The sequence below is a fragment of the Meles meles genome, chromosome 7 (assembly GCF_922984935.1).
Source record: "Meles meles chromosome 7, mMelMel3.1 paternal haplotype, whole genome shotgun sequence".
Lineage (NCBI taxonomy): Eukaryota > Metazoa > Chordata > Mammalia > Carnivora > Mustelidae > Meles > Meles meles.
The window spans coordinates 127073881-127097349 of record NC_060072.1 but is presented as its reverse complement, the minus strand read 5'-3'; the positions used below and the strand labels follow the sequence as shown (position 1 = coordinate 127097349).

Below are 23469 nucleotides of genomic sequence, written 5' to 3'. Positions count from 1 at the left end.
CACACACACACACTCAGTCTATACCTAAGGTTGTCAGTCTGTTAGTATCTTGTTGAGAAGTACAGAGAACCCTCAGGAATCAGTCCCTGGTCGGGGTGAGGCAGTCAGTAAACATTTGTGGGTATTCAGGTGGCCAGGATATAACTTCTTGTGAATGGTAATATTAGTCAGTTACATTTAATTCGAGGTAGATTTTTCAAATGCCCAATGTGTTTTACTGATGTGGAAGCATTGTCAGCTATCCATTTGAAGGGCCTTTATTTAGTGGACTTCACAGTTTAATAAAATCTTGGTAAATATATTTCATTAATCCATTCAGTAACAACTCAATGGGTATAAAGTTTCAGTTACATAAGGGGTGTAAGCTCTAGAGATCTGATGTATAACACTGTACATGTGGTTAGCAATAAGGTATGGTGCACTTCAACAGTTGTTAAGACAATGGAGCTCCTGTTGTGCTCTTACCACTAAAAGAAAAAAAATAAAGAGAGACACAAGGAAGCTCTGGGAAGTGTTGGATATGTCTATTACATTGATGGTGGTGAGGGCATCACAGGTGTTGGCAGTATGTCCAAGAACTCATCAAATCATACATGTTTAGTTTGTACAGTTCTTTGTATACCAATTACACCTCAGTAAAGTTGTTAAAAATCTATTCCATTAAGATTTTTTATATATTTTTATATTAGCTGGAGCCCAAGCAATTTTTAACACAAGTTATTGAATTTGTAGACTTGTCATATGTATTTGTGGATAATTGGGAAATTACAGGTATTTCTCTTGAAAGGTGACTTAATATGAATGCTTCCTAAATAGTGGGAGAAATTCTTTAGAATTAATATGGAAATGAAAAACAATACATTGTGACCTTTACATTTTTAGGTGCTGCGTATCACTTTCACTTTTTTCCGGTTAGAATCAGTGAGCAATTGTCCACACGAGTTTCTTCAGATTCACGATGGAGAGTCCTCTGCGGCACTCCAGCTTGGAAGATTCTGTGGCTCTGATCTCCCTCATGACTTCCTCAGTAGTGACAATGCCCTCCATTTTCATCTCCATTCTGATCATTTCAGAAGTGAGAGGGGCTTTACAATAAGATGGGAAACGCAGCAACCAGGTATGTGTGAACATGAAGAAAAATCAAGCAAATTCTCGAGATTATTAAGTTTTCTTCATTACTGTTAGACTTGTTGATAACATTAAATGTCTTGATATCTAGGGATTATATCATACTTTTATAATCCTTTCAAAATCAAATAAATCTAAAATGAGTTGGAATTCCATTTTGTGTTTAGAGATGACGAAATTTGGATAAATAAGGAAGATGAAAAACCATGAGTCTTAATGGGTCCCTTATGAAATGACCAAACAGCATTCTTCTAAACTCTACTAGTAACTTACTACAGCAATGTTCTTGAAGACATTGTCGTTCCTTCCTTAGTATTCCTTATCTTAATGACCATTTGATAATTTGTTCTTTCTGTTGTTATTTTGTCTTTGGGGGCTCTATTTTTTTTTTTTTTTTAGCTTTTTACCGTGCAATTTTTAAACAGGTAAAAAAGCAGATAGAACAGCACTGAACCTCCAATTCATTCATAAATAAATCTGTGCATCTATTTCTGGAATTTCTCAGCTTTTCTGTTGGCCTATTATCTGTCCTTGTGCCACATTGGCTTAACTAACTACTCAAGCTTGAAATCTGATTGTGTAAGTCCTGTAACTTGGTTCTTTTAAAATATGCTAGATCCTTTATATTTTCCTATAAGTTTTAGAATCAATTTGTTAATCTTCCCCCAAAATCTGCTGGGATTTTGTTGGCATTGTCTTGAATCTATAGTTAACTTGGGAAGGAATGACTTCTTAAAAATATTAGCCCTGTCACTCTATGAACATGGACTATCTCCGTATTTATTTAGCTCCTTTTAATTTATCTTAGCAGTGATTTATAGATTCCAGTGTTTATTCCACATATGTTGTTGGTTTTTTCTAGAAATTTAATATTTTATACTATATAAGATGATATTATTTTTCTAAAATGTCAATTTTATGTTTTATGTGTTGTCATATATAGAAATATGACATATTTTTAAAAAATATTTGATTTTGAATCCAGTCACGTTGCTAAAATCATTAATCAATTCTAACAGCTTTTTCGGTGGATTCTTTTGGATTTCTCTACATACTCAGTTATGTTATCTGTGAGCAAAAAGTGTTTTTCTTTGTTAAGAAACAAAATTTAATGGAATAAATTTGAAGATCTAATTGGGTTTATTAAATAGTACATGAATGGGGCATCATCCCATCTAGCAAACAGAGGGGAGCCCTGAGGAGTTGTATGAAATGAGAAGTTTTTATAGGAAGAAGAATAGGGCAAGAAACTATTAGCAAAAGAAAAAGATTGTTCCAGACAAGGTGCCCCCAAAATATTACTACTTTTTAAGTAGACTCCATAGCCAGTGTGGAACCCAGTGTGGGGCTCAAACTCACAACCCTGAAATCAAGACCTGAGCTGAGGGGCGCCTGGGTGGCTCAGTGGGTTAAAGCCTCTGCCTTTCGCTCAGGTCATGATCCCAGGGTCCTGGGATCGAGCCCCGCATCGGGCTCTCTGCTTGGCAGGGAGTCTGCTTCCTCCTCTCTCTCTCTCTCTCTCTGCCTGCCTCTCTCCCTAGTTGTGATCTCTATCTGTCAAATAAATAAAATAAAATCTTGAAAAAAAAAAAAAAAAAGACCTGAGCTGAAATTAAGAGTCAGACACTCAACCAACTAAGGCACCCAGGTGCCCCTATTTTTATTAGTTTTAAGGAAAAAGCGTATCATGTATTCTTCATGATCTTCCAATATATTTGCATATTGCAATTAAAGGTTTTTAATTTTATATTTATACTTCTCACTTTGAAAAATCCTGGTTCCTAGTGACATTAACATATTACCTGTGTACTTAATCCTACTGTATGAATTGTCAAAATAACAATATCAATATTTTTACTAATAATATGATAACTGAAAGCCATTTAGTATTCCTTGGCTATTCTTTTTGTACTTAATATATGTTGCACTCAAGCTCTGTATTCGAACTTTACCGTGTTTTAAAGCATCTTGGAATATTTCTCTTCTCCGTCTTTAAACTGTTAGTTCAACAGTTATTTCATTTTGTTTCATTTTGTTTGTGATTTTAAAGATTTCACTTTTTCATTTTTATTGAATTTTACTTTATAATTATGTAAAACATATTCATATTTCCAAAGCCAAATCAAAATTCATGATAAATTTAGAGAAATCTAACCTTCATCCCTGTCCCTTCTGTCTTGTTCCTTTCTTCTCCCAGAGGAAACAATTTTTATTAGTTTTTGATTTACCCTTCCATTTAAAAAATATAAGCAGATAATCACATATGATCAAGTTTCCCCCATTTAAAAAAAATGGTAGCATATAATATGCACAGCTGTTAGTTTGCTTTTTCATTTGATATATCCTGGAGATTACTCCATAATGAGATCATAGTGTGCATTACATGGATATCTCACTCACTGTCTATTCAGTCAGCCCTTCCTTGATGAACATTTAGCTTGTTTCCAGTCTTTTGGAATTCCAAACTGTATTGCAATAGAGTCCTTGGGAAGTTGTCTTATTGCATTTTTGCCAGTATCTTTGGAATAGATTTCTAAAAGTGTGATTACTTGGTCTAAAAGTAAATGTCTGTATTTTTGCTAGACATTGCCATAATCTCTTCTGTAAGAGCTGTACTACCTTGTATTCCCATCAGCAATATACGAGAGTGCCTACTTCTCCATGTACCACTGATCATACTGATCATTTGTTTTCGGTATTCTGGATATGTATCATTCTGAGAGGCCAGAAATGGTATCTCAGCAAAGTTTTTATTTGTATGTCCCTTGTTATGAGTGAGACTGAAAATCTTTTCCAAGTATAGAGGACTTTTGAATTTTTACCAGTGAGCTCTTGATGTCTCTATTTTTTAGGAGCTCTTCATATATCAGAGATGTTAATTCTTTGTATTGAATTTTTTTCACGGCTCACCATTAACATTTTACTTTGCTTATGATATTGTGATTTTTATCCGTATAATAATTTAACTACTAAATTTTAGGCAACCCTTCTTCCTCTGAACAACTCAGATATTTTCTTATTAGGAACAGTGAGAATCATGTAACTAATTTGTTTCACTTTTTGCCTTGGCAGCAAGACTTGTCTAAGTAACCTGCATAGCTGTGTAAATCGTATAACATGCATATCTGAAATGTCATCTATTTTATTTTTTTTCTAATTTATTTTCACTGCAGCCTAGACTCTTCTTTAGCATCTTTGTTTTTCAACTTTACAGTAGTATTTCATTTTAAATTTTTAATTTAAATTCTAGTTGGTTAACATGCAGTGCAGTATTGACTTCTGAAGTAGAATTTAGTAATTCATCACTTACATACAACACCCAGTGCTCATCACAAGTGCCCTCCTTAATCCCCATCACCATCTGTCGTATCCCCTGCCCACCTCTCTCCATCAACCTTTAGTCCACTCTCTTGTTAGGAGTCTTATGGTTCCCTCTCTCTCCTTTTTTTCCCCTCTTTTTTCCCCTTTCCCATATGTTCATTTATTTTCTTACATTCTACATGAGTGAAATCATTAGGTATTTGTCTTTTTCTGACTGACTTATTTCAATTAGCATAATACACCTAGTTCTAGCCACATCGTCACAAATGGCAAGATTTCATTCTTTTAGGTGGCTGAGTAATATTCCATTGTTTATATATATCACATTTTCTTTATCCATTCATCAGTTGATGGACATTTGGGCTCTCTCCATAGTTTGTCTATTGTTGATAATGGTGCTGTAAACATCGGGGCATGTGCCCCTTTGAATCTGTATTTTTTTACCCTTTAGATAAATAACTAGTAATGCAATTGCTGGATTATAGGATAGTTCTATGTTTAACTTTCTGTGGAACCTCCATATTATTTTCCAGAGTGGCTACACTAGTTTGCATTCCCACCAACAGTGCAAGAGGATTCCACTTTCTCTGAATCCTTACCAGCACCTGTTGTTTCTTGTGTAGTTAATTTTAGCCATTGGGACAGGTGTGAGGTGGTATCTCACTGTGGTTTTGAATAGTATTTCCCTGATGATGAGTGATGTTGGATACTATTTCGTATAAGCCATCACAGAGTCTTTGTTAAATAAATGTGAATATTAATAAAGGAAAGATTCCTTCAGTCACTGATATACAACTTTAAGGGGTTGGTAGGGGGTAATTAATGAAGTGGTAGTGGCGTGGGTGTCACAAAGCCTGGCCCCGCCTCTACCTCACTCCATTCCTGGTCAAGGCAAGTGGCTCAACCACCCATAGACGTTTGATTTTATTCACTTATAAAATGAAGAATTTAATTATATCATAGTGTTAAAAAATCTTCTCAAATGAAAACTACATAGCACTTGACTATTCTAATGTATAAAATAATCTGGTTTGTTGAAAGACATGGGGTAATAGAAGTTCCAGAACTTTTTAAGAGTTAAGAAGAACTTTTTAAGAACCAGAACTTTTAAAAAGTTATACAGAAGTTAATCTCTTTCAAAGTGAAAAGAAGTGTCTATCATCTCATCCCTCAGACAGTTCAGCACTGTATTTTAAAATCATATCACCATGTGATAGCTGATAAGCACAGAGCGCAATGCAGGAGTGACTCATTTATTTATCAGCTAATATTCCTAGATTTTTAACTGTATCAAACTGGAAAAATGAAAGCCTTGTTTAATTTATGAGGGCATCCCAAATGGCACACAGTTGTTTCAACAAAGCTTGTCTTCTTGCAGTAAGGACTATGATAACCCTACATAAATTATAACTTGTATACAATATAAAGTTATTTTTTCCTCTTATTTTAGAGTGTGGAGGTGTACTGACGGGTACTTATGGTTCGATTAAATCTCCGGGATATCCTGGAAATTATCCTCCAGGAAGAGATTGTGTCTGGAAAGTAATAACCAGTCCTGGGCTCTTGATAACATTTACTTTTGGGACCTTGAGTCTGGAGCACCATGATGATTGCAGCAAAGATTATCTCGAGGTAAACAATCATATTTGGATAGAACATATCATGACCTGATTGGAACAGAGGGAAGTATGGTTTGGTGATACCTGTGGATGACTATAATTTTCTAGCACTACTTAGATATATTCTTCAATAGGCAGCTTAAGTTTTAAGTCTTGTTATTCCTTATTCTTGATTGTGTCAGCTTGTTGGTTCTTCTGGGTTTCGTTTGAATCTGGGAAATAGACTGTCTTCCTGTTCTATGTTATGTCCTGGAAGCCCAGTCCCCTAAGGAGGGAATGGAAGAATTAACAAAAGAAACAGTAATGGTTATCTTTTCCAGTGCAGAATCAAGACTTCAGTTGTCTAGGGTAACTGACCCATTATCTCACAAGCTAACTACAGTGCTCTGTGAAGAAAAATAATAGCAATTGTGTTGAAATTGATTACTAGTGTGTGAGCTTAGAATATATTGATAACTGTCATTGGGAGAAGAGAAGTCAGTCTGCACCCTTCCTGTTTAACATTAGTAAAAGATTAAAATACAGAAGAAGAAAAAAAGAGGCTGTGAGCTTATGGGTATATCAGAAATGCTGCTCTGCATTTGTAGACTGAAAAGATCATTGAGAAGATTGAGTTACTATGTTGCTCCTGTCAGTTTGTCTCCATAAATCTTAGTAGTCCTTGCCGTAGTGATAAAAGACAATAAGCTTTTCTAAGTCCATTAGAGAAGAATGGAGTGCTATGGAATTATTCATAAAGGATAGAAAGGTGTGGCTGTCAAACAGGGATCTCCACAAGTTGAAGTCATTAGTAATTTAGCAGTTGTAATGGATTCAAAACCTTTGGGAGTGACTGGAAAAATCTACCTCTCCCTGAAAAATTTCAGCAACATAATCTTTTAAATGTTAACAGTAACATGGATTTTCCATCAAATTAAAATTAGAGGCTTTTTTTTTCATTCCCACATTAATTCCTGGATATACGTGTAATAGAAAGTATCAATCATTCTGATAATATGGAAATGCTTCTCATTTCTCAACAATATTTCGAGGAAGTAGTTAAATATAGGAATAAAGTAATGCTGTCCCAGAACTTTGCTGCCGATAGAAAAAGTAATTTGAGTGGACCAAATTGGCCATGTTAAAATAGCATTGTTTGGTGTTCTAGGTAGTACAGAACTTTCAGTTGCAACAGAATTAAGAGGAGTTAACATGATTATTTAAGAGATTAAAAACCAACAATTAAAAAGGATTTCTCAGGTCATATTGCCATTATCACGGTACTCAGTTACTATTGGGATTGCACTTCTAAAACACATTAAAGTGTCTCTATGTTGTGTCAACCTGACTTCATTTCTTTCTACCTCTGACCCTTCTGAATACCTAGACCAAATTGTGAATCAATTGACACTGTTGGTATTCTTTCTTCCATTTTCTTTGCATATGTTCATTTCCTCCTTCTTAATCACTAGGAATTTATCATTACAAAACCAACATCTAGGGGGAAAAAACTAAGGAAAGGAAACATTGAGAAAGGTTCATGAGAAAATTTCAAATTATACATCTAGCCTTGGAATTAAAATTTAGACAGAGATAAGGTATTAAGAATGGTGGGAGGAGGAGACTACCTTTTAGTGAACTCCAACTGAGTATTGGATATACATGTGATGGGAGAACCTCTGAGAGCCATCAGGTTCCAATCACAGCTTTTTTGAAGTTAATGTACAAAATGACTGGGGTTTGTCAAAATCTGACCATTTTGTGCTTAATGATTCTTTCGTTTTGTTTTGTTTTAGATTCGAGATGGTCCTTTGTATCAGGACCCTGCTCTTGGGAAATTCTGCACCACTTTCTCTGTCCCACCACTCCAGACGACAGGTCCCTTTGCCAGAATTCATTTTCATTCTGACAACCAGATTAATGACCAAGGCTTCCATGTCACCTACTTAACATCAGCCTGTAAGTGACCTGATCATTGGGAGAGCATATGAATGTGAAGGACAGTGCCATCTTCTTATGCTTAGAGCTTGTATTGACACCTTAAAACAAACCAACAAACCAATGACAAACAATAAAAATACCCTATGATTTTTACTTTAGGACTTTTATCCTTAAATACCTCATTGGGCCCTGATGAGAATTCACAGGAAAAACACCTTTCAGGTTTCAATATCAGGAAAAGTAACCATGAACATCTTTTCACAGGCCCCCTTTCTTCATTTGCCCTGGCTTCAGGCTGAATCTAGAGCCAACCTTCTGTAGACTGTGGAGTCTCTACCCACTTTCTGTGCATGTCAACTTTCCCTTGAGCACACCCTGCTATTCTATGTTCATTATTCCTTTAATTAGATTTCTTTTTCTAGTCCTATATTTTATTTTGTAACATATAAGCTACCCCAAATCTTTTTGGAATGAAGGAGAGCCTAAATGTATTTAGGATACATTCTAAATGTAGAAGAGGATGTTAGATGGGAAGTTAGATCACACATGTCTGGATCTATTTCTTTAGGCACTACATGGATGTCCCACAAACACACATCAAACTGAAAATATGATTAGAGACATAGGCCTGTACAGGGTGAATAAAATGGGTATATGATTGTGTGTGCATGTGTGTCAGTTTTTAAAGATTGTGTCTAATGCCTGACAGTCACAGGAATGGCCACTCACAGGACCTTTCCCTTGTCTTCCCTGTTCTCTTTAGCGGATCTGCCTTGTGGAGGAAACTACACAGACCCAGAGGGTCTTCTGTCTTCTGACTTGTCTGGACCTTTCACTCACAGCAGACAGTGCATCTATATTATAACGCAGCCCGTGGGAGAACAAATACAGATCAACTTCACCCATGTGGAGCTGGAAGGCCAGAGTGTCTGTTCCCAGAGTTATATGGAGGTAACCTTTCATGATGTTAATCAACATTTTTGTATTCTATAGTGTAGCGGTTGTAGAGCCAGCAGTGTATGGATCCCCTGGATGATCTGATGTTAGAAATCCAGTGCTGTCCCCTATCCCAGACCTACTGCATCAGAACCTCTAGGGGCGTGCTCAGCAGTCTGTGTTTTAACAAGCCCTCTGCCTCTCCTGGGTCATTCTGACTCGGGCTAGAGTCTGAGAACAACTGTTCTAGAGAGTATGAAAGAATTTGCCAAAAATAGATCTATAGATGGTGAAACAGGAGATTGGTAATGAAATGGTAAAGGTCAAAAATGAAAGCTGAAACTAGGAACTCATAATAATGCCTAATTACAAGCTATGAAACTGATCCTTAATAACTGAGGTAAATGAAAATAGGAAAGACTGATAAGATTTACTAATAAGATATAGTTTTCATAGATTGTCCAGGAAACTCATCCCAGAAAAGTCAAAGGATTTGCCCAGGTGAACTAGCTATTCAGTGGCAGAGAATTAAGGTAAAGCATTGGGTGACCCTTGTTTCAGAATGTAGGCTTTTTCCTTTCATCAGGCCTGCTTGCTCTGTTTCAAAAAATTTTAACTCTGATTTAAGTGTGTGTAATGATTGTAATGTGAAGAATATCTGAAACAAAAAGGCACTTTTGTTTGCCTGGCCTGGTATTTCTTTTGCTTAATTATTGGTCAAGCCACAAATTAGAGTATTGAGAAAGAGAGACAAAACAGCAATCATTTTATATAAACTCAGAGAGGCACTGGCGATTTTGTTTGCTCATGTGTTAGACCCAATTTATTTTTCCAGGAAAAACCTATGTAACCTCTTGCCCTCTTCCCTCCTTGATACGTATAGTGGAGAAACAAAGACTTTTAGTGTAAGAGTTGGACTTAGGTGAAAAATGAAGTACATTGAGCATGGTGCCACAGTAATAGTTATTAATATTTAGCTTAACTGAGATACACATTACCTTGGTTTCAAGTGTACAACATTGTGATTCAACATTTGTATACATTGAAAAATGATCACAACATTAAGTGTATTTACTAATTTGTAGCCATACAAAGTAATAATTTTTTCTTGTGGTGAGAACTTCTAAAATTTACTTTTATAGCAACTTTTAAATTTGCAATACAGAATGATTGATTATAGGCCCCACGTTGTATGTTACATCCCCATGATGTTATTTATTTTATGACTGAAAGTCTGTAGCATAATGCTGATAAGGTCCATCCATATTATCACAAATGATAAGATTTCATATTTTTCATAGATGAGTAATATTCCATCATATATACACAAATACCACATCTTCTTTATCCATTCATTGATCAATGGATACATAGGTTATTTCCATATTGTAATAACGCTGCAATGAACATAGAGGTGCATACATCTTTTTAAATCAGTGGTTTTCTTTTCTTTGTTTAAAGAGTAGGAAGTGGAATTGCTGGATCATATTGTAGTTTTATTTTCATTTTTTGAGGAACTTTCATATAGGTTTCAATAATGGTTACATCCCACCAAAAGTACACAAGGGTTCCCTTTTTACCACATCTTTGCCAACATTGTTATTTTTTGTCTTTTTGGTAATAGTTATTCCCACGGGTGTGAGGTGATGTCTTATCCTGGTTTTAATTTGCATCACCCTCATATTAGAGATGCTGAGCATCTTATCGTGTGCCTGTTGGCCATCTGTATATTTTCTTTGGAATAATGTCTACTCAGATCCTCTGCCCATTTTTTAATTGGACTGTTTTTTGTTGTTATTAAGTTGTATGATTTCTTTATATGTTTTGGATGTTAACTATTTATTTGATGTTTGATTTACAAATGTCTTCTCCCATTCATCAGGTTGCCTTTTTGTTGTGTTGATGGTTTACTTCAGTTTGTAGAAATATTTTAGTTTGATATAGTCACATTTGTTCATTTTTGCTTTTGTTGCCATTGCTTCTGGAGTCAGATCCAAAAAGTTATTGCTAAGACCAATGTCAAAGAACTTTCTTCCTATGTCTTCTTCTAGTCTGTATGGTTTCTGGTCTTATACCAAGTCTTTAATCCATTTTGAGTTAATTTTGTGTATGGTATAATACAGAGATCTAGTTCCATTCTTTTGCATGTTTTTTCAACACCATTTGTTGAAGAGATTTCCTTTCCCCATTGTACATTCTTGCCTCTTTCATTGTAAATTAATTGACCGTATGTAGTTGGGTTTATCTCTGGGTTTTCTGTTCTTTTCCATTGATCTCTATGTCTGATTCTATTGCAATACTATACTGTTTTGGTTACTCTAGCTTTGTAGTATAGTTTGAAATAAGGGAGCATGATGCCTACAGCTTTATTCTATTTTCAGAGGATGGCTTTGGCTATACAGAATCTTTTGTGGTTCCTTAAAAATCATAGGATCATTTGTTCTCTTTCTGTGAAAAATGCTACTGGAATTTTGATAGGTGTTTCATTGAATCTGTAGATTGCTTTGGATAAACTGGACAATTTAACAATATGAATTCTTCCATCCTAGGAACACAAAGTACCTTTCCATTTATTTGTGTCTCCTTCAATTTCTCTCATCAATCAAAGTAAGTTTTCTTCTTCTTTCTCCCTCTTTTTTCCCTGTGGAACCCCTGTAATGTGAATATTATTCTGCTTGATGATGTCCTGTATGTTTCTTAAGCTAACTTCATTATTATTATTTTTTCCCTGCTGATGCTCTGTTTGGAAGAGTTCCACTGCCTTGTCTTCCAGCTCACTGATTCTTCTGCTTGATCTCATCTGCTGTTGAACCCTCCTAGCATATGTTTCAGAGCAGTTATTGCGTTCTTCCTCTCTGTGGCTTCAGTTTAGTACTTTCTCATATTTTCTATACTTTAGTTGAAGTTTGCGGTATGTTCATTCATTGTTCTTCAGAGGACCATACTTTGAACTCTTTATCGGGTAAATTATTTATCTTTGTTTTATTAAGGGATTCCCCCCTGGGGTTTTATCCTGTTCTTTCGTTTGGAACATATCCCTCTGTCTCCTCATTTTGCTTATCTATCTGTGTTTCTTTGTATGTATAAGGTATAACAGATATTTTCCCAGTTTTGGTTGGGTAATCTTGTGTAGGAGATAAACCCTATCATTTAACCTTGCCCTAAGCCATTGTTGTCTAAGCAGCCTGATTTTTTCTTGGCAGATCCCAGGTGTTGAGGGTGTGCCAAGATCTGTGAGTGTTCCAGAGGGGGTGGATTTTGGTCAGCACCTAGGTTCAAGCTATTTAGAGGCTAGCACAGCACAGGCAGCAGCTTTTAAGGTATGCAAATATATATAGTCCTGTGGGACCTGAATTATAGACACTGCTGGCTCCAGTCCAAATGATCTAGATGTGTCTGCTTAGCAACAGTTGCAAGTTTCAAGGCTTGAGATGAGGGTATGAACTGTTTTCTGGGAGGTATTGGTGAGCTGTAGTGAGATCAAATAAAAAAGATGGTATCCCCCAGCCTATGCTTCCTGAGAGCACTTTTATAGCCTCTACATATGTGGTAATCCTGAAGTCTGTCTCCCCAGGGCAAAACTCCATGTCAGATAGATAGGACTTTTTCCACAGCAAAACTGGAAATGTGTTCCAATCTGCTGTCTGTGCAGTACCCTGGGAGTGGTACTTTCCATTTGTTTCAGACCCGTAGGATGCAGGTCTAATCCCCCTTGGCCACCAGAACCAGATGCTCACAGGGCATTCTTTGTATGGACTGTGTTGGCTGGCTGGCTTTGGTGGTGCCACTGTAAAGCAGCATGCAGGGGTGGGGCATTCACTAGGTTGTCACCTGCAAGGTTAAGGTGGAGTGGCACATGGGGAGTGGGGTGCTCTCCCAGCTGGTGGGCTGCAGTGTAGTGGTACATGGAGAGGGGCACTTGCTTGGCTGGCTTAGATGGGCTCATGGAGTACAGAATATTAGGGCTGGGTATGCGTACCAACACTAGCAGGTTAGAGGGAGAATGCCAAAAATGGTACCTGCCAGTGTCTCCATCCCCAGAGGGAATCCCTATAGATGAATCTCTGCCTCTCCTTCCCATTTTGGTGTGGCGCTTTTATCCTTTGTTGTGGAGAAGCTTATTCAGGTAGTTTTCAGTTCTTTATCAGAGGGAATTTTTCTACATGTAGCTGGAGATTTGTTGTGTTCATAGGAAGAGGTGAGTTCGGGATCTTGCTCTACTGCCATCTTGAACTGCCTCTCTGGATTTAGCAATATATTTTTTAATCCCAAGATTGTTGTCTCAGAGGGTGAGGTAAACGTGTATATTCATTCAGTTTATGTTTTCCAGAATATTCCATAAAATACATTAAAGTTTTACACTATGAAGCAATTTCAGATATTTTTATGTAAATAAAAATTAAATTTCCACCATCTATTTTTTAACTTTAAGGATAGAAAAAAATAGCTCACACTTAGAGAGTACTTACTATGCACCAGGTGCTATTCTAAGACTTTAAAGTACTGTAATGAAGTAGATAACGATTATTGTCTTTCTACTATCTGTTGGATGTGGTACATGTTTGACATGAGTTAATTCATTGAATCCTCACAAAACCCATTATTATTCCTATTTGAAATGAGGAAACTGAGGCCCAGAGAAATTGTCTCTTGCCCATGGTTACATGTTTGGGGAGCAAGAGAGCTGGAAATTGAATTAGGTCCAGTTGTACTGTTTTCTGATAAGAACAGAGATGCAGTTGTGTAGCTATGACTGCAAAACGTGGCTCAGCTTCCATAGGAAAGAAGCCCTTGTGAATTTCCCAATTCCATATCTGGCTCCCTGGTCACAGGACCATAACATGGAACTATGTACAATGCTTTTCTGAGACAGGCAACACGGTAACTCTAATTCTTAGGGAAATCTGAGTACCTTTGTATTAGGTGCTATGTGGGGTTCTTATGGCTCTAAGGTGTCACCAAAGCATCTGGAATGATTTACCTTCTCTGGCCTTGCACTACATTCTAATTGAATTTCAGTAAGAAGTTATATGAACTCCGAATCATTGTGAAAAGTTATTAAAAAAATAAAGCATTGAAACATTTAATTTTGTAAAACAGAATAGGAGAATATTATGTGGCCAGAATGGGATTAGAGTTAATTTTTTTAAAAAGATTTTATTTATTTATTTGACAGATGGGGATCACAAGTAGGCAGAGAGGAGAAGCAGGAAGAGAGAGGAAGGGAAGCAGTCTCCCTGCTGAGCAGAGAGCCCAATGCGGGGCTGGATCCCAGGATCCTGGGATCATGACCTGAGCCGAAGGCAGAGGCTTTAACCCACTGAGCCACCCAGGTGCCCCTAGAGTTAATTTTTCTAAGTGCTTATTTTTGCCGAGTCATTCGATGACTGCATAACCTTGAACAATTTTTTATCTGGATGCTTCAGTGCCTTCTTCTACAAGATACCCTACCTATTCCTTCAACCTTTGTGAATATAAATCAAGACAGTGAATGATAAAAGAAGCTTAAGGTATTAAAATAGTATAAAAATGCAAGGTTTTCCTAGGCCAGATTTCTAACTCCTGCCTTGAACTTATCAGTTCAGATAGAGCTGGTAAGACCCTTTCATGGCTGGCCATTGAAGTACTGACATTCTGATGTTCACACACACCAATAAAGTCTTGATTAAATTTCCCTCAGCGGTTGTTGATGGAGAAAATATAAGAGCTCTATTAGAAGGACAGGACATGTATAGTGATTTGAATAATTGAAAAGATTTTCTATTATGTCCTTGACCATCCTAAAGGAATACAATCGATTTGTAGAATTTTAGCACCAACAAGGGCCCGAGAGGTCATCTAATTGATTTTACAGTTTTACAAATGAGGAAATTGAGGTCACAAAGACCAAACTCTAGTTATTGGCAGAATAGGATTTAGATGTACCTACGTGGGATGCTAGATAGACATATGCTGACTTCTATCAATTTCTTGCCAATACCTCACATCTATCTATTGGGATTATCTGTGAACTGAGCCTTTTTTTTTTTTCTTTAAGTATATCTACTTCTTTTCATGTCCTTCAGACAGTGGGCATGGAAGAAAGTGATTCTGGAACCAAATTCAAATGGCATTATTATGACTCAAAATATTGCTCTCTGAAATGCTAATTTCATTTTTAAAAGGTATAGTACCTAAAAAGCGAATATTTAAGTAAAGGAATAAAAAAAAGAGTAATGGTATTTCAGATACACTGGTGGTTTAGAAAGCAGGTGGCTTTGCCATTTACCAACTCTTATTTATAAGAGAGGAAAGACCACCCCAAATTTTAGAAAGAGTGAAAAGTGAGAGAGGGAATTCTAGAGAGATCTGGGAGGATAATAAAAAGAAAATTTCTTTTGAATGAATATATGCATTTCTAAAAATCCTACATCTTCTAATTATGTGGTTCCAGTTGTCTTGTTCCCATGCAAATCTATCCTTTAAACGGAGATATTTAAATAAAGATACTATTGCCGACTATATCTTTTTCATATATGGTATATTTTTAAACACTTTTTGCTCAGTAAGAGAGCTCTGTAAACATTTTACTTGAGAATAAAATTTAACTACAGAAGATAATAAATGTGCTATTGCCCAGACCCAGTGTAGCATATCTATATTTTTCTTTTTTTAATAAGAAGCACACATTTATGCATCAATTCTTGGATTTATATATCTCTTTCAACTAAACTTCTGCTTCTAGAAACACACATTGCCCATGGGTGATGTAATGTGGCCAGTAACAAAAGAATGAGTATAGCAAGAACAGATCAACTGTTAGTTCATCTGTTTTTGTTTAAGAGAACTTTTAAATTGTATAGAACAAATCAAGGGATGGTGCAGAAGCATCTTTCCAGAATAAAAAGCAGCACCTCTCATTAATATTTCATAAGTGATTTAAGCCCTCAGAACTCTAAGTGAAGGACACATAAAGAAGTAATGAAAGTTTAATTTTTAATCCCAGAGAATCCAAGTAGTAGGCTGAATAATAATTTTAGAAGTCTATATGATGCTAAGGCCAGGGCTTGAAATGAGATGTAGAAAGAAATGAATAGAATCTCCTTGACCAGTCCTAAATCATCTGACCTCTTCCTGCTAAGGCTTCTGGTAAGTGGAAAGGGAACCTCATAAGAGAGACTAATAAGGGAAGTGCAAGGAGAAGTGCCTTCTGGGGAAATAGGAGAGCTGAGAGCTTCTGGGGAAGTTGTTCCTTCTTAGAAGCAGAAAGCAAACAAAACTAAATGACATAGAAAAGTAAGCTACATTAAATTTGGTGTCTGAAATATGGGGAATTTGTACTACTCTGTGTCATTGAATGACAAATGACTTCTTGCTAATCCAAGCAAATTCGCAGAGCAGAAATTACACACCTATCTCTTTACAATGTAAGGAAACTAGAAGTTATTAATAAAATTTTTTTTTAATATCCAAATACTTGGAAATTTATAAACTCTCTTCTAAACAGTTACTGGGTTCCGGAAGGAAATAGAAAATAAAATGAAAGACAATGTAGAAAATAACAAATAGGAAATGCTAGATAGATATCAAAATCTGTGAGACATGATGAAGCTCAACTTCCAGGTAAAATCTTCAAAATTTTAAAGAAGGAACTAAAAATTGGAAACACAGGAGAGTATGACAAGATGAAACACTGGAGATCTATATTCCCTCTGAACATTTTCTCACCTCCCTCTCCTCTTCCTGGTACTCCTTACTCCAGCCCTCCCGGCTGGCCTTGCACAGCATTCCCACATCTCCACACATCTTTAGATATAATCAAATTCACAAAAGATTTCCTTTTGCTTTTGTTAGGCATTGATGCTATTCAGCTCCAGCCTTGGGATGGTTGAGGGAGGGCTATGACTTTTGGTCTGCTTGAATATATTTGTTATCCTCAAAGGGATGTGCTAGTTAAAAGTCTCATGGCTGGGACTCACTGAATCGTTCTTAAGAATAAAATTCAAATGGCAGAGAAAGAATAAGACCTCTGACAACTGAAACTGGAATGTTAACTGCAGCAAGCAAACATACCAGAGGAGGCTGAGGATTATTTCCAGTTAGGCACATGTTGAAATTAATTTTAGTTCAGAGAAATATCTTTCAGAGATGACCAGAAAAGGGGGAAAGGGAGTTCAATAGTTTGCATGTTCAAAGAAATGAACATGAACATGAAATGTTCAATAGTTTGCATTCTTCAGCATATTGGACCTGGAGTTTTGGCAGAGGTTAGAAACATTCAGTTAGTTTCTTAGCTCTGTAGTCAACACAGTCTTTCCACAATTCCTTGGCCATCCTGATCTTTTGTAATGGAGTGGCAAAATATGCCATTGCTCAGGTGAAATAATTCTATTGGTTGGTGTAGTGGGAGCCAGGGAAAAGACTGAGATGGTAGCCCCACCTCGTTACAGAGGTGTGAGAAATTTACACTCTGTGTGAAAGATTCTTGCTCTGTGTAAAGGAGCTGCATGCTCATGGGGAGACTACAAACCCAATGGGGACAAGTGAGATGCAGAGGCTATAGGGAAGGCCTCTATCAAGAGTGCTACAAGCTATTCAGAGGAATCAAGAAGATGGCCAGTTCTCTCTAGTATAAACACAATATTGCAGGGACACATTGAAGGATTTCAACTCTCTCTTGTATCAAGGGCAAGATATTTTACACCAGTGGGCGTCAGTTTCCCTAATCTGTAATAGGAATAGTAGTATTAGACTTCTCAAAAGAATTAAAAGGGGTCATGCATTTATTTGTCTATTTATTCTCTAAGTATTTATTGAACAACTTAGATGCCAGGTACTATGTTAGGGGTTGGATGTGTAAAATAGACAGATATTAAACAAATAAGCATGCAACTGTGTTGGGAAATGTATTTTGAAGGAAAGAAAGAGTCCTGTGGAAGAAAATAACAGGGCTAAGAGGTAGCTCCCCCAATGACAGCACATTTTGGGTCTAAGAATTAGAAGGAGTTAGCAATGCAAAGAGTCAAGAGAAGGAGGATTTCAACTGGAAATGCTAATGTAGGAGCTGAATTGAGGAAAAAAAAATCTCAACAAACTCAAAGAATTGTGAAGAGCCTAGTGTGGCTGGAATCACAAAGGAGAGGAAGAAAGAAACAAGATTTAGGCAGGAGCTAGGCCTTATAAAGTGTTTGTAGATGGAGATGAAGAACCCAGATATACTCAGAGCAAAGGGGAACAATTAGAATGTTCTTAGCACAGAGCCCAGAGCACCAGTCATTTGTTACTAAAAGTTAACCAGAGGTTGATTCTGACAGTGATGCTGGGGAGAAGAGAAAGGGAGGAGAGGGTAACATGATGGAGTTTGCAATCATGTAGGTTCACACGTCTAGGTAAAAACTAGACAAGGATTCCTGATTTTGGAAAAGCAGATTTTTAAAAAGTATTGAATAAATTATAAGTTTACTGATAGAGATATCGGAAGAGGCCCTGTTTCGTGAGGCATAAAACACTTTAAAATTTTAACTCTGAAATCATGAAACATAATGACAATAACATAAGGAAATAATAGAAAAAATTTTAGAAGATTTTATTTGTTTATTTAGAGAGAGAGAGAGAGAGAGAGAGCCTAACCAGAGGGAAGGGCAAAGGGAAAGGGAGAGAAAGAATCTCAAGCAGACTCTGGCTCAGTGAGGAGCCCGACGAGGGGTTCCATCTCACAACCCTGAGATCATGACCTGAGCTGAAATCAGGAGTTGGATGCTCAACTGACTGAGCCACCCAGGAGCCCCAAGGAAAGAGTTTTTAATCCCTGTGTGGCTTCTCTCATTTCTTACTCTCTCCGTTTATTGTCTTAATTGAAGTGGGACCACATCCCCCTCCTATGTACCCAAATTAACCCAAGACTAGTCTGCAGGATCAAGTCTTTATTTTGCTCAGGGGCATTTCCACCTGAAGCTCACTTCACAGGAAGCTACATGTTAAACATGTAGGAGCATTCTGTCTTCAGCCCTTGGTTGGTCCAGACCCATGCTCTAGCATATTTGGTTTGCTTTGAATTAAAGTTTAATACTTTAAATAGATTTTTGGAATTGTTATACAAAAATAAATCTGGATACATAGCAGATACAAACAAATGAGCACATGCATTAAGATGGGGCTTTGGGACCTGATCCATTCCAGATGTTAAAGCTTACTGCTGACTGGGCTCTGGAGCTCACACTTAAATTTCATATGAACTGTGTTTTTTTGGCCTTGTTTATTTTATCTACAGGAAATCGTTCCTTTGTAAGAACTCTGTTTTTGTTGTTGTTTTAATGAATAGTGTATCTTCAAGAACTAGTTCAGTCTGAAGTGCAAAAATCAGAAGCCATCTGGGCTGTTCCACAGGCTAACGATCGTGGGCCACAGGCTATCTATTGCATCTCTGGGCCTGTCTAGATGGATAGAGACACTGGAATTTTAAAGTGGCCCTAGTCATTTCTTTGCAAATGTGATCCAGTATAAAGAACGAACTTGATGTCATGCCTCTATAAGTGACTATGGTATGGCTTCACCTGACTTGTTAAGAAAAACTCCTTGTTAATATAAACCAGGTTTAAATACAAATCATCTCATATAGTAGGTCATACTATAATAACAAACAGTCAATAGCAATGCAACAAATCAAAAACAATAACAAACAAACAAATGTCTGTGGCTTACAACAGTATACATTTATTCTTTGCTCATGTAAACATGTTGGTTTGGGGTCGCTGGCAGTTCTGCTGATCTGCTCACCTTATCCCATCTGTCCCTGGGACCTAGGCTCTTGACCTTGTAAGAAAAGAAAGGAGAAGATAGTTGACTCCTTCAGTGACTCCCAAAGCTTCTTCTTAGAGATGGCATATCACTTCCACTCACGTTATGTTGGGTAAAGCAAACCATATGGCCAACCCCAGTCAATGGGAAGGATAAGTTTTAATTCTTCATGGGGAGGCATTGCAAGTCACATGGCAATGAGCTGAGATGTTAGATCCCATTACAGGGAAGGACGTAAATAATTAGGAAAAGTAATACAGTCTATCCTAGTGCCTATGCACAAAAGAAAAAGGGGTTGTTGTTGTTGTTGTTGTTGTTATTGCTGTTGTTGTGGGGGAGGTACAAATTCACGAGTCCTACATATTGAATGTAGAATGGGCTGCAACAATATCTGAGATCACTTTAGAGCATTTGATGAACTTTATTTGTCTCTTTCAGAGGATCTGTGGTTAAGGTATTGTCATGTCCAGGATCCAGAGAGAATACAGGCTTTCAGATTTAATAAGCTTTCATTTCCACAGAGACAGAGAAACGCAGCCAAAATCAATTGTACCTTCTAGGTTTAGGGCCCTTGAGCCCTATAAGTTCCTCTTAAAACATTTGGACTGCAGCTGCCTTTCTCCTTGCTAAAATCCTTGAATTTCATTAGTGAGGCCCTGGGGAATGGCTCACTTTAGCTTGCTCTGATGCTATTTGGCTGTTTTTCTTCCTTCTTGTCATCTTCTAATGGGCAAAATACAAAAGAGAGACTAGTCTTAGCAGAGGAGAGTGGAGCCCTGGAGGATGAGAGAGAGCAGGGTGATATCTTACTCCGCATTTCCTGCTTCCCGGTTTCCAAGAACTAGTATGTTTGTCTCGCTAACAAAAACTGAACCATCATACCATGCCTTAAAATTAATGAATCAACAAGCATTTGTCAAATACCCATTTGCAGAGTTCCACGTCAGATGCTAAATGCGCGGCAGACGTTGTCCTTCAAAGATTCGCTGTTTGGTTAGAGAGAGATTTAGCATAATTTTAAGGCAATATGTGAAATTCGTGTTACCGCTCTTAGAAAGAAACCCGTTTGGTATGAGTCAGTGGGGAGGCATGTGATTTTTGAGGTCTGTGTGAGATGCGATCATATGGCTGTACCCTAATTTGTTTAATCACTCTCCTATTAGACACTTGGAATATTTTCAGTTCTTGTAATTATAGATCAACTTTGATGGGAATCCTTGTGTGTTTCTGCCTGTATCTCGAATGATTTCCCTATTATAGAGTGTTAGGAGTGAAGTTACTGGGTTCAAAACTGCACATTTTGGTTTTTTGTTTTTTTTTAGATTTTATTTATTTATTTGACAGACAGAGATCACAAGTAGGCAGAGAGGCAGGCAGAGAGAGAGAGGGAGCAGGGTAGAAGCAGGCTCCCCGCTGAGCAGAGAGCCCGACACGGGACTCGATCCCAGGACCCTAGGACCATGACCTGAGCCGAAGGCAGTGGCCCAACCCATTGAGCCACCCAGGCGCCCAAAACTAAACATTTTGAAAATTCCTGGTGCATACTGTCAAATTATTTCCTAGAAATTTAATATGCTTCTACCAGTTGTGGATTGGAGCAATTTTGTTACCATATCCCTGCTGGCTTTGAGTATCAGAACTTTTAAAATCTTCCCCTTTTTGCCCATTTCCCTTAGCCTGGATGGATAATCCTTCAAGGCTCAACTTAAAGGTTATTTCCACTGACAAATAGCCCATAATCCCCTGTTTGAGTTGTTTGGGGGTGAAGCCAGTTTCCTTTATGGCCTTCTTTTTATCACCCTTTCTCTATTCTGAAATGAAATTCATAAGATGATATAACCTCAATACACATATGATATAAAAAATAAAGTTGAGAATATAAGATTTAGGAGAAATAAAATAAAAAATGTACATATTTACTTATTACATTATGTTATAAGCCCAGGCAAGCTAGACTTGAAGAAAAAATGAGGCCTTAGTCTATTTTCTCTTTGAGTCACTGTGAATGCCACAGTACAAACCCGGGCTGACGTGGCTGTGTGGGTTGGTGACAAATTTTCTGAAATGGTTATGAACACTTGTCAGATTTCCAGGGGAAAAAAAATATAAAACTTCCTTTGATTTATACTCTACTTATAATCTTGGAAAATTCAGTGTGTATTAAAATTGGGCAAAAATATTTTAGGTTTGGTCTATAAAATAGAACTAGATTTTACACTTAGTAATAGAACTGTCCCTTATATGAGTCTCACACAGGATATAAGAGGGTTTTTGTGTGTGACTATCTCACATTTCAAGGTGTTTAATGTCTCTGGTCCCCAGGCACTAAATGCCAATAGTGCCTAAACACAACTGTGTTAGTTGATTAAAACAAAAACAAAAAAATATTTTCAGAGATTTCCAAAATGTCTAGTTGTAAGGTGCCTAGGTGACTCAGTCAGTTAAGTGTCTGCCTTCAGCTCAGGTCATGATCTCTGGGTCCTGGGATCAAGCCCTGCGTTGGACTCCCTGATGTGCCAGGAGCCGGCTTCTTCCTCTCCCACTGCTGCTCCCCCAGCTTGTGTGCTCTCTCTCTCAAATAAATAAATAAAATCTTAAAAAAAATGTGTAGTTGTGATACCTATTGAGAACCATTGTATTAAGTAATAATATAGCACCCATTCCTTCCCAGACATGGCACTCATGCTTTTGGAAAAATGTGCTGCTTGTTATAGGGCTCTTGTGAGCATTGACTGGCCCACACAGGCCCTGGCACTTACCGATGCCTTGATAATGTTAGTTGAGAAAATGAATTAATATTTGGATAGCTAGACCTTCCATGATAATTCTATATGACAGAAGTAGTATCTATATTCATGGAATCATTCCTGATTTTGTGAGAAACCTCTAGCAATTCACCTTTCAAAGTGTCAAGAATTTCAATAGCTATTCGTTAGTTCACATTTTTTTTATTATTAGGCATTTTGCTGAGGAATTCACAGTATTGTTTCATCTATTTGCTTAACAACCCCATGAGCCAGGCTTAGATTTAATAATTTGCTCAGAATTGCAGGGGCTCCGGCCTGGTCTGTGTGACTCCATGGACTGTGCTCATGGCCCTTTTAAGACATTGACTGTTGATTTAAAGCAGGTGGTCCTTATTGTATGAAGGAAATTTTCTTTTGCTTCTAACTTTCTAAGAGTTTTGCTTTTAATAAAAAGGAATGCTGACAATTATTTTTTGACATCTACAGAAATACATGTAGATTTATCTACTGGATCCATTAATGGGTGTAATTTATAATATATAATTTTTTAAAAATTTGCATTATTTAAATTCTCATATTTGATTGGTTCATAAGCCTAATGTTGAAGTAAATTTGTTCTTCTAGAACTGTGTTTAAGATTTTTGTATCTATGCAAATAGGTGAAAACAATCCATAGTTTCATTTGTATTAACTATGTTGGAATTTAGTAAGATAGTTCTGAGAAAAATTTGTTGGAGATTCTTCCATGTTTCAGGGTGCCTTAGAACAAATTATCTGTGGCAATCATTTGTTCCATAAAAGTTTGCCACCTGGGTGGCAGAGTTGATTAGGTGTCAGACTCTTTTATCTATTTATTTATTTATTTATTTATCAGACAGACAGAGATCACAAGTAGGCAGAGAGGCAGGCGGGGTGGGGGGGGAGCAGGCTCCCTGCTGAGCAGAGAGCCTGATGTGGGGCTCTATCCCAGGACCCTGGGACCATGACCTGAGCCGAAGGCAGAGGCTTTAATCCACTGAGCC

General features: G+C 37.2%; 1 protein-coding gene across 1 annotated transcript in view; it reads left to right on the top strand.

Annotated features, from left to right (window-relative positions):
- CUBN (cubilin) overlaps window positions 1-23469 on the top strand; it is a 269195-nt gene that overhangs the window by 23206 nt on the left and 222520 nt on the right. The window contains exons 14-17 of the mRNA XM_046012645.1: window positions 883-1117; window positions 5900-6081; window positions 7844-8006; window positions 8752-8939. Of these exons, the coding sequence (XP_045868601.1) occupies window positions 883-1117; window positions 5900-6081; window positions 7844-8006; window positions 8752-8939 (768 nt within the window). The remainder of the gene's footprint in view (window positions 1-882; window positions 1118-5899; window positions 6082-7843; window positions 8007-8751; window positions 8940-23469) is intronic.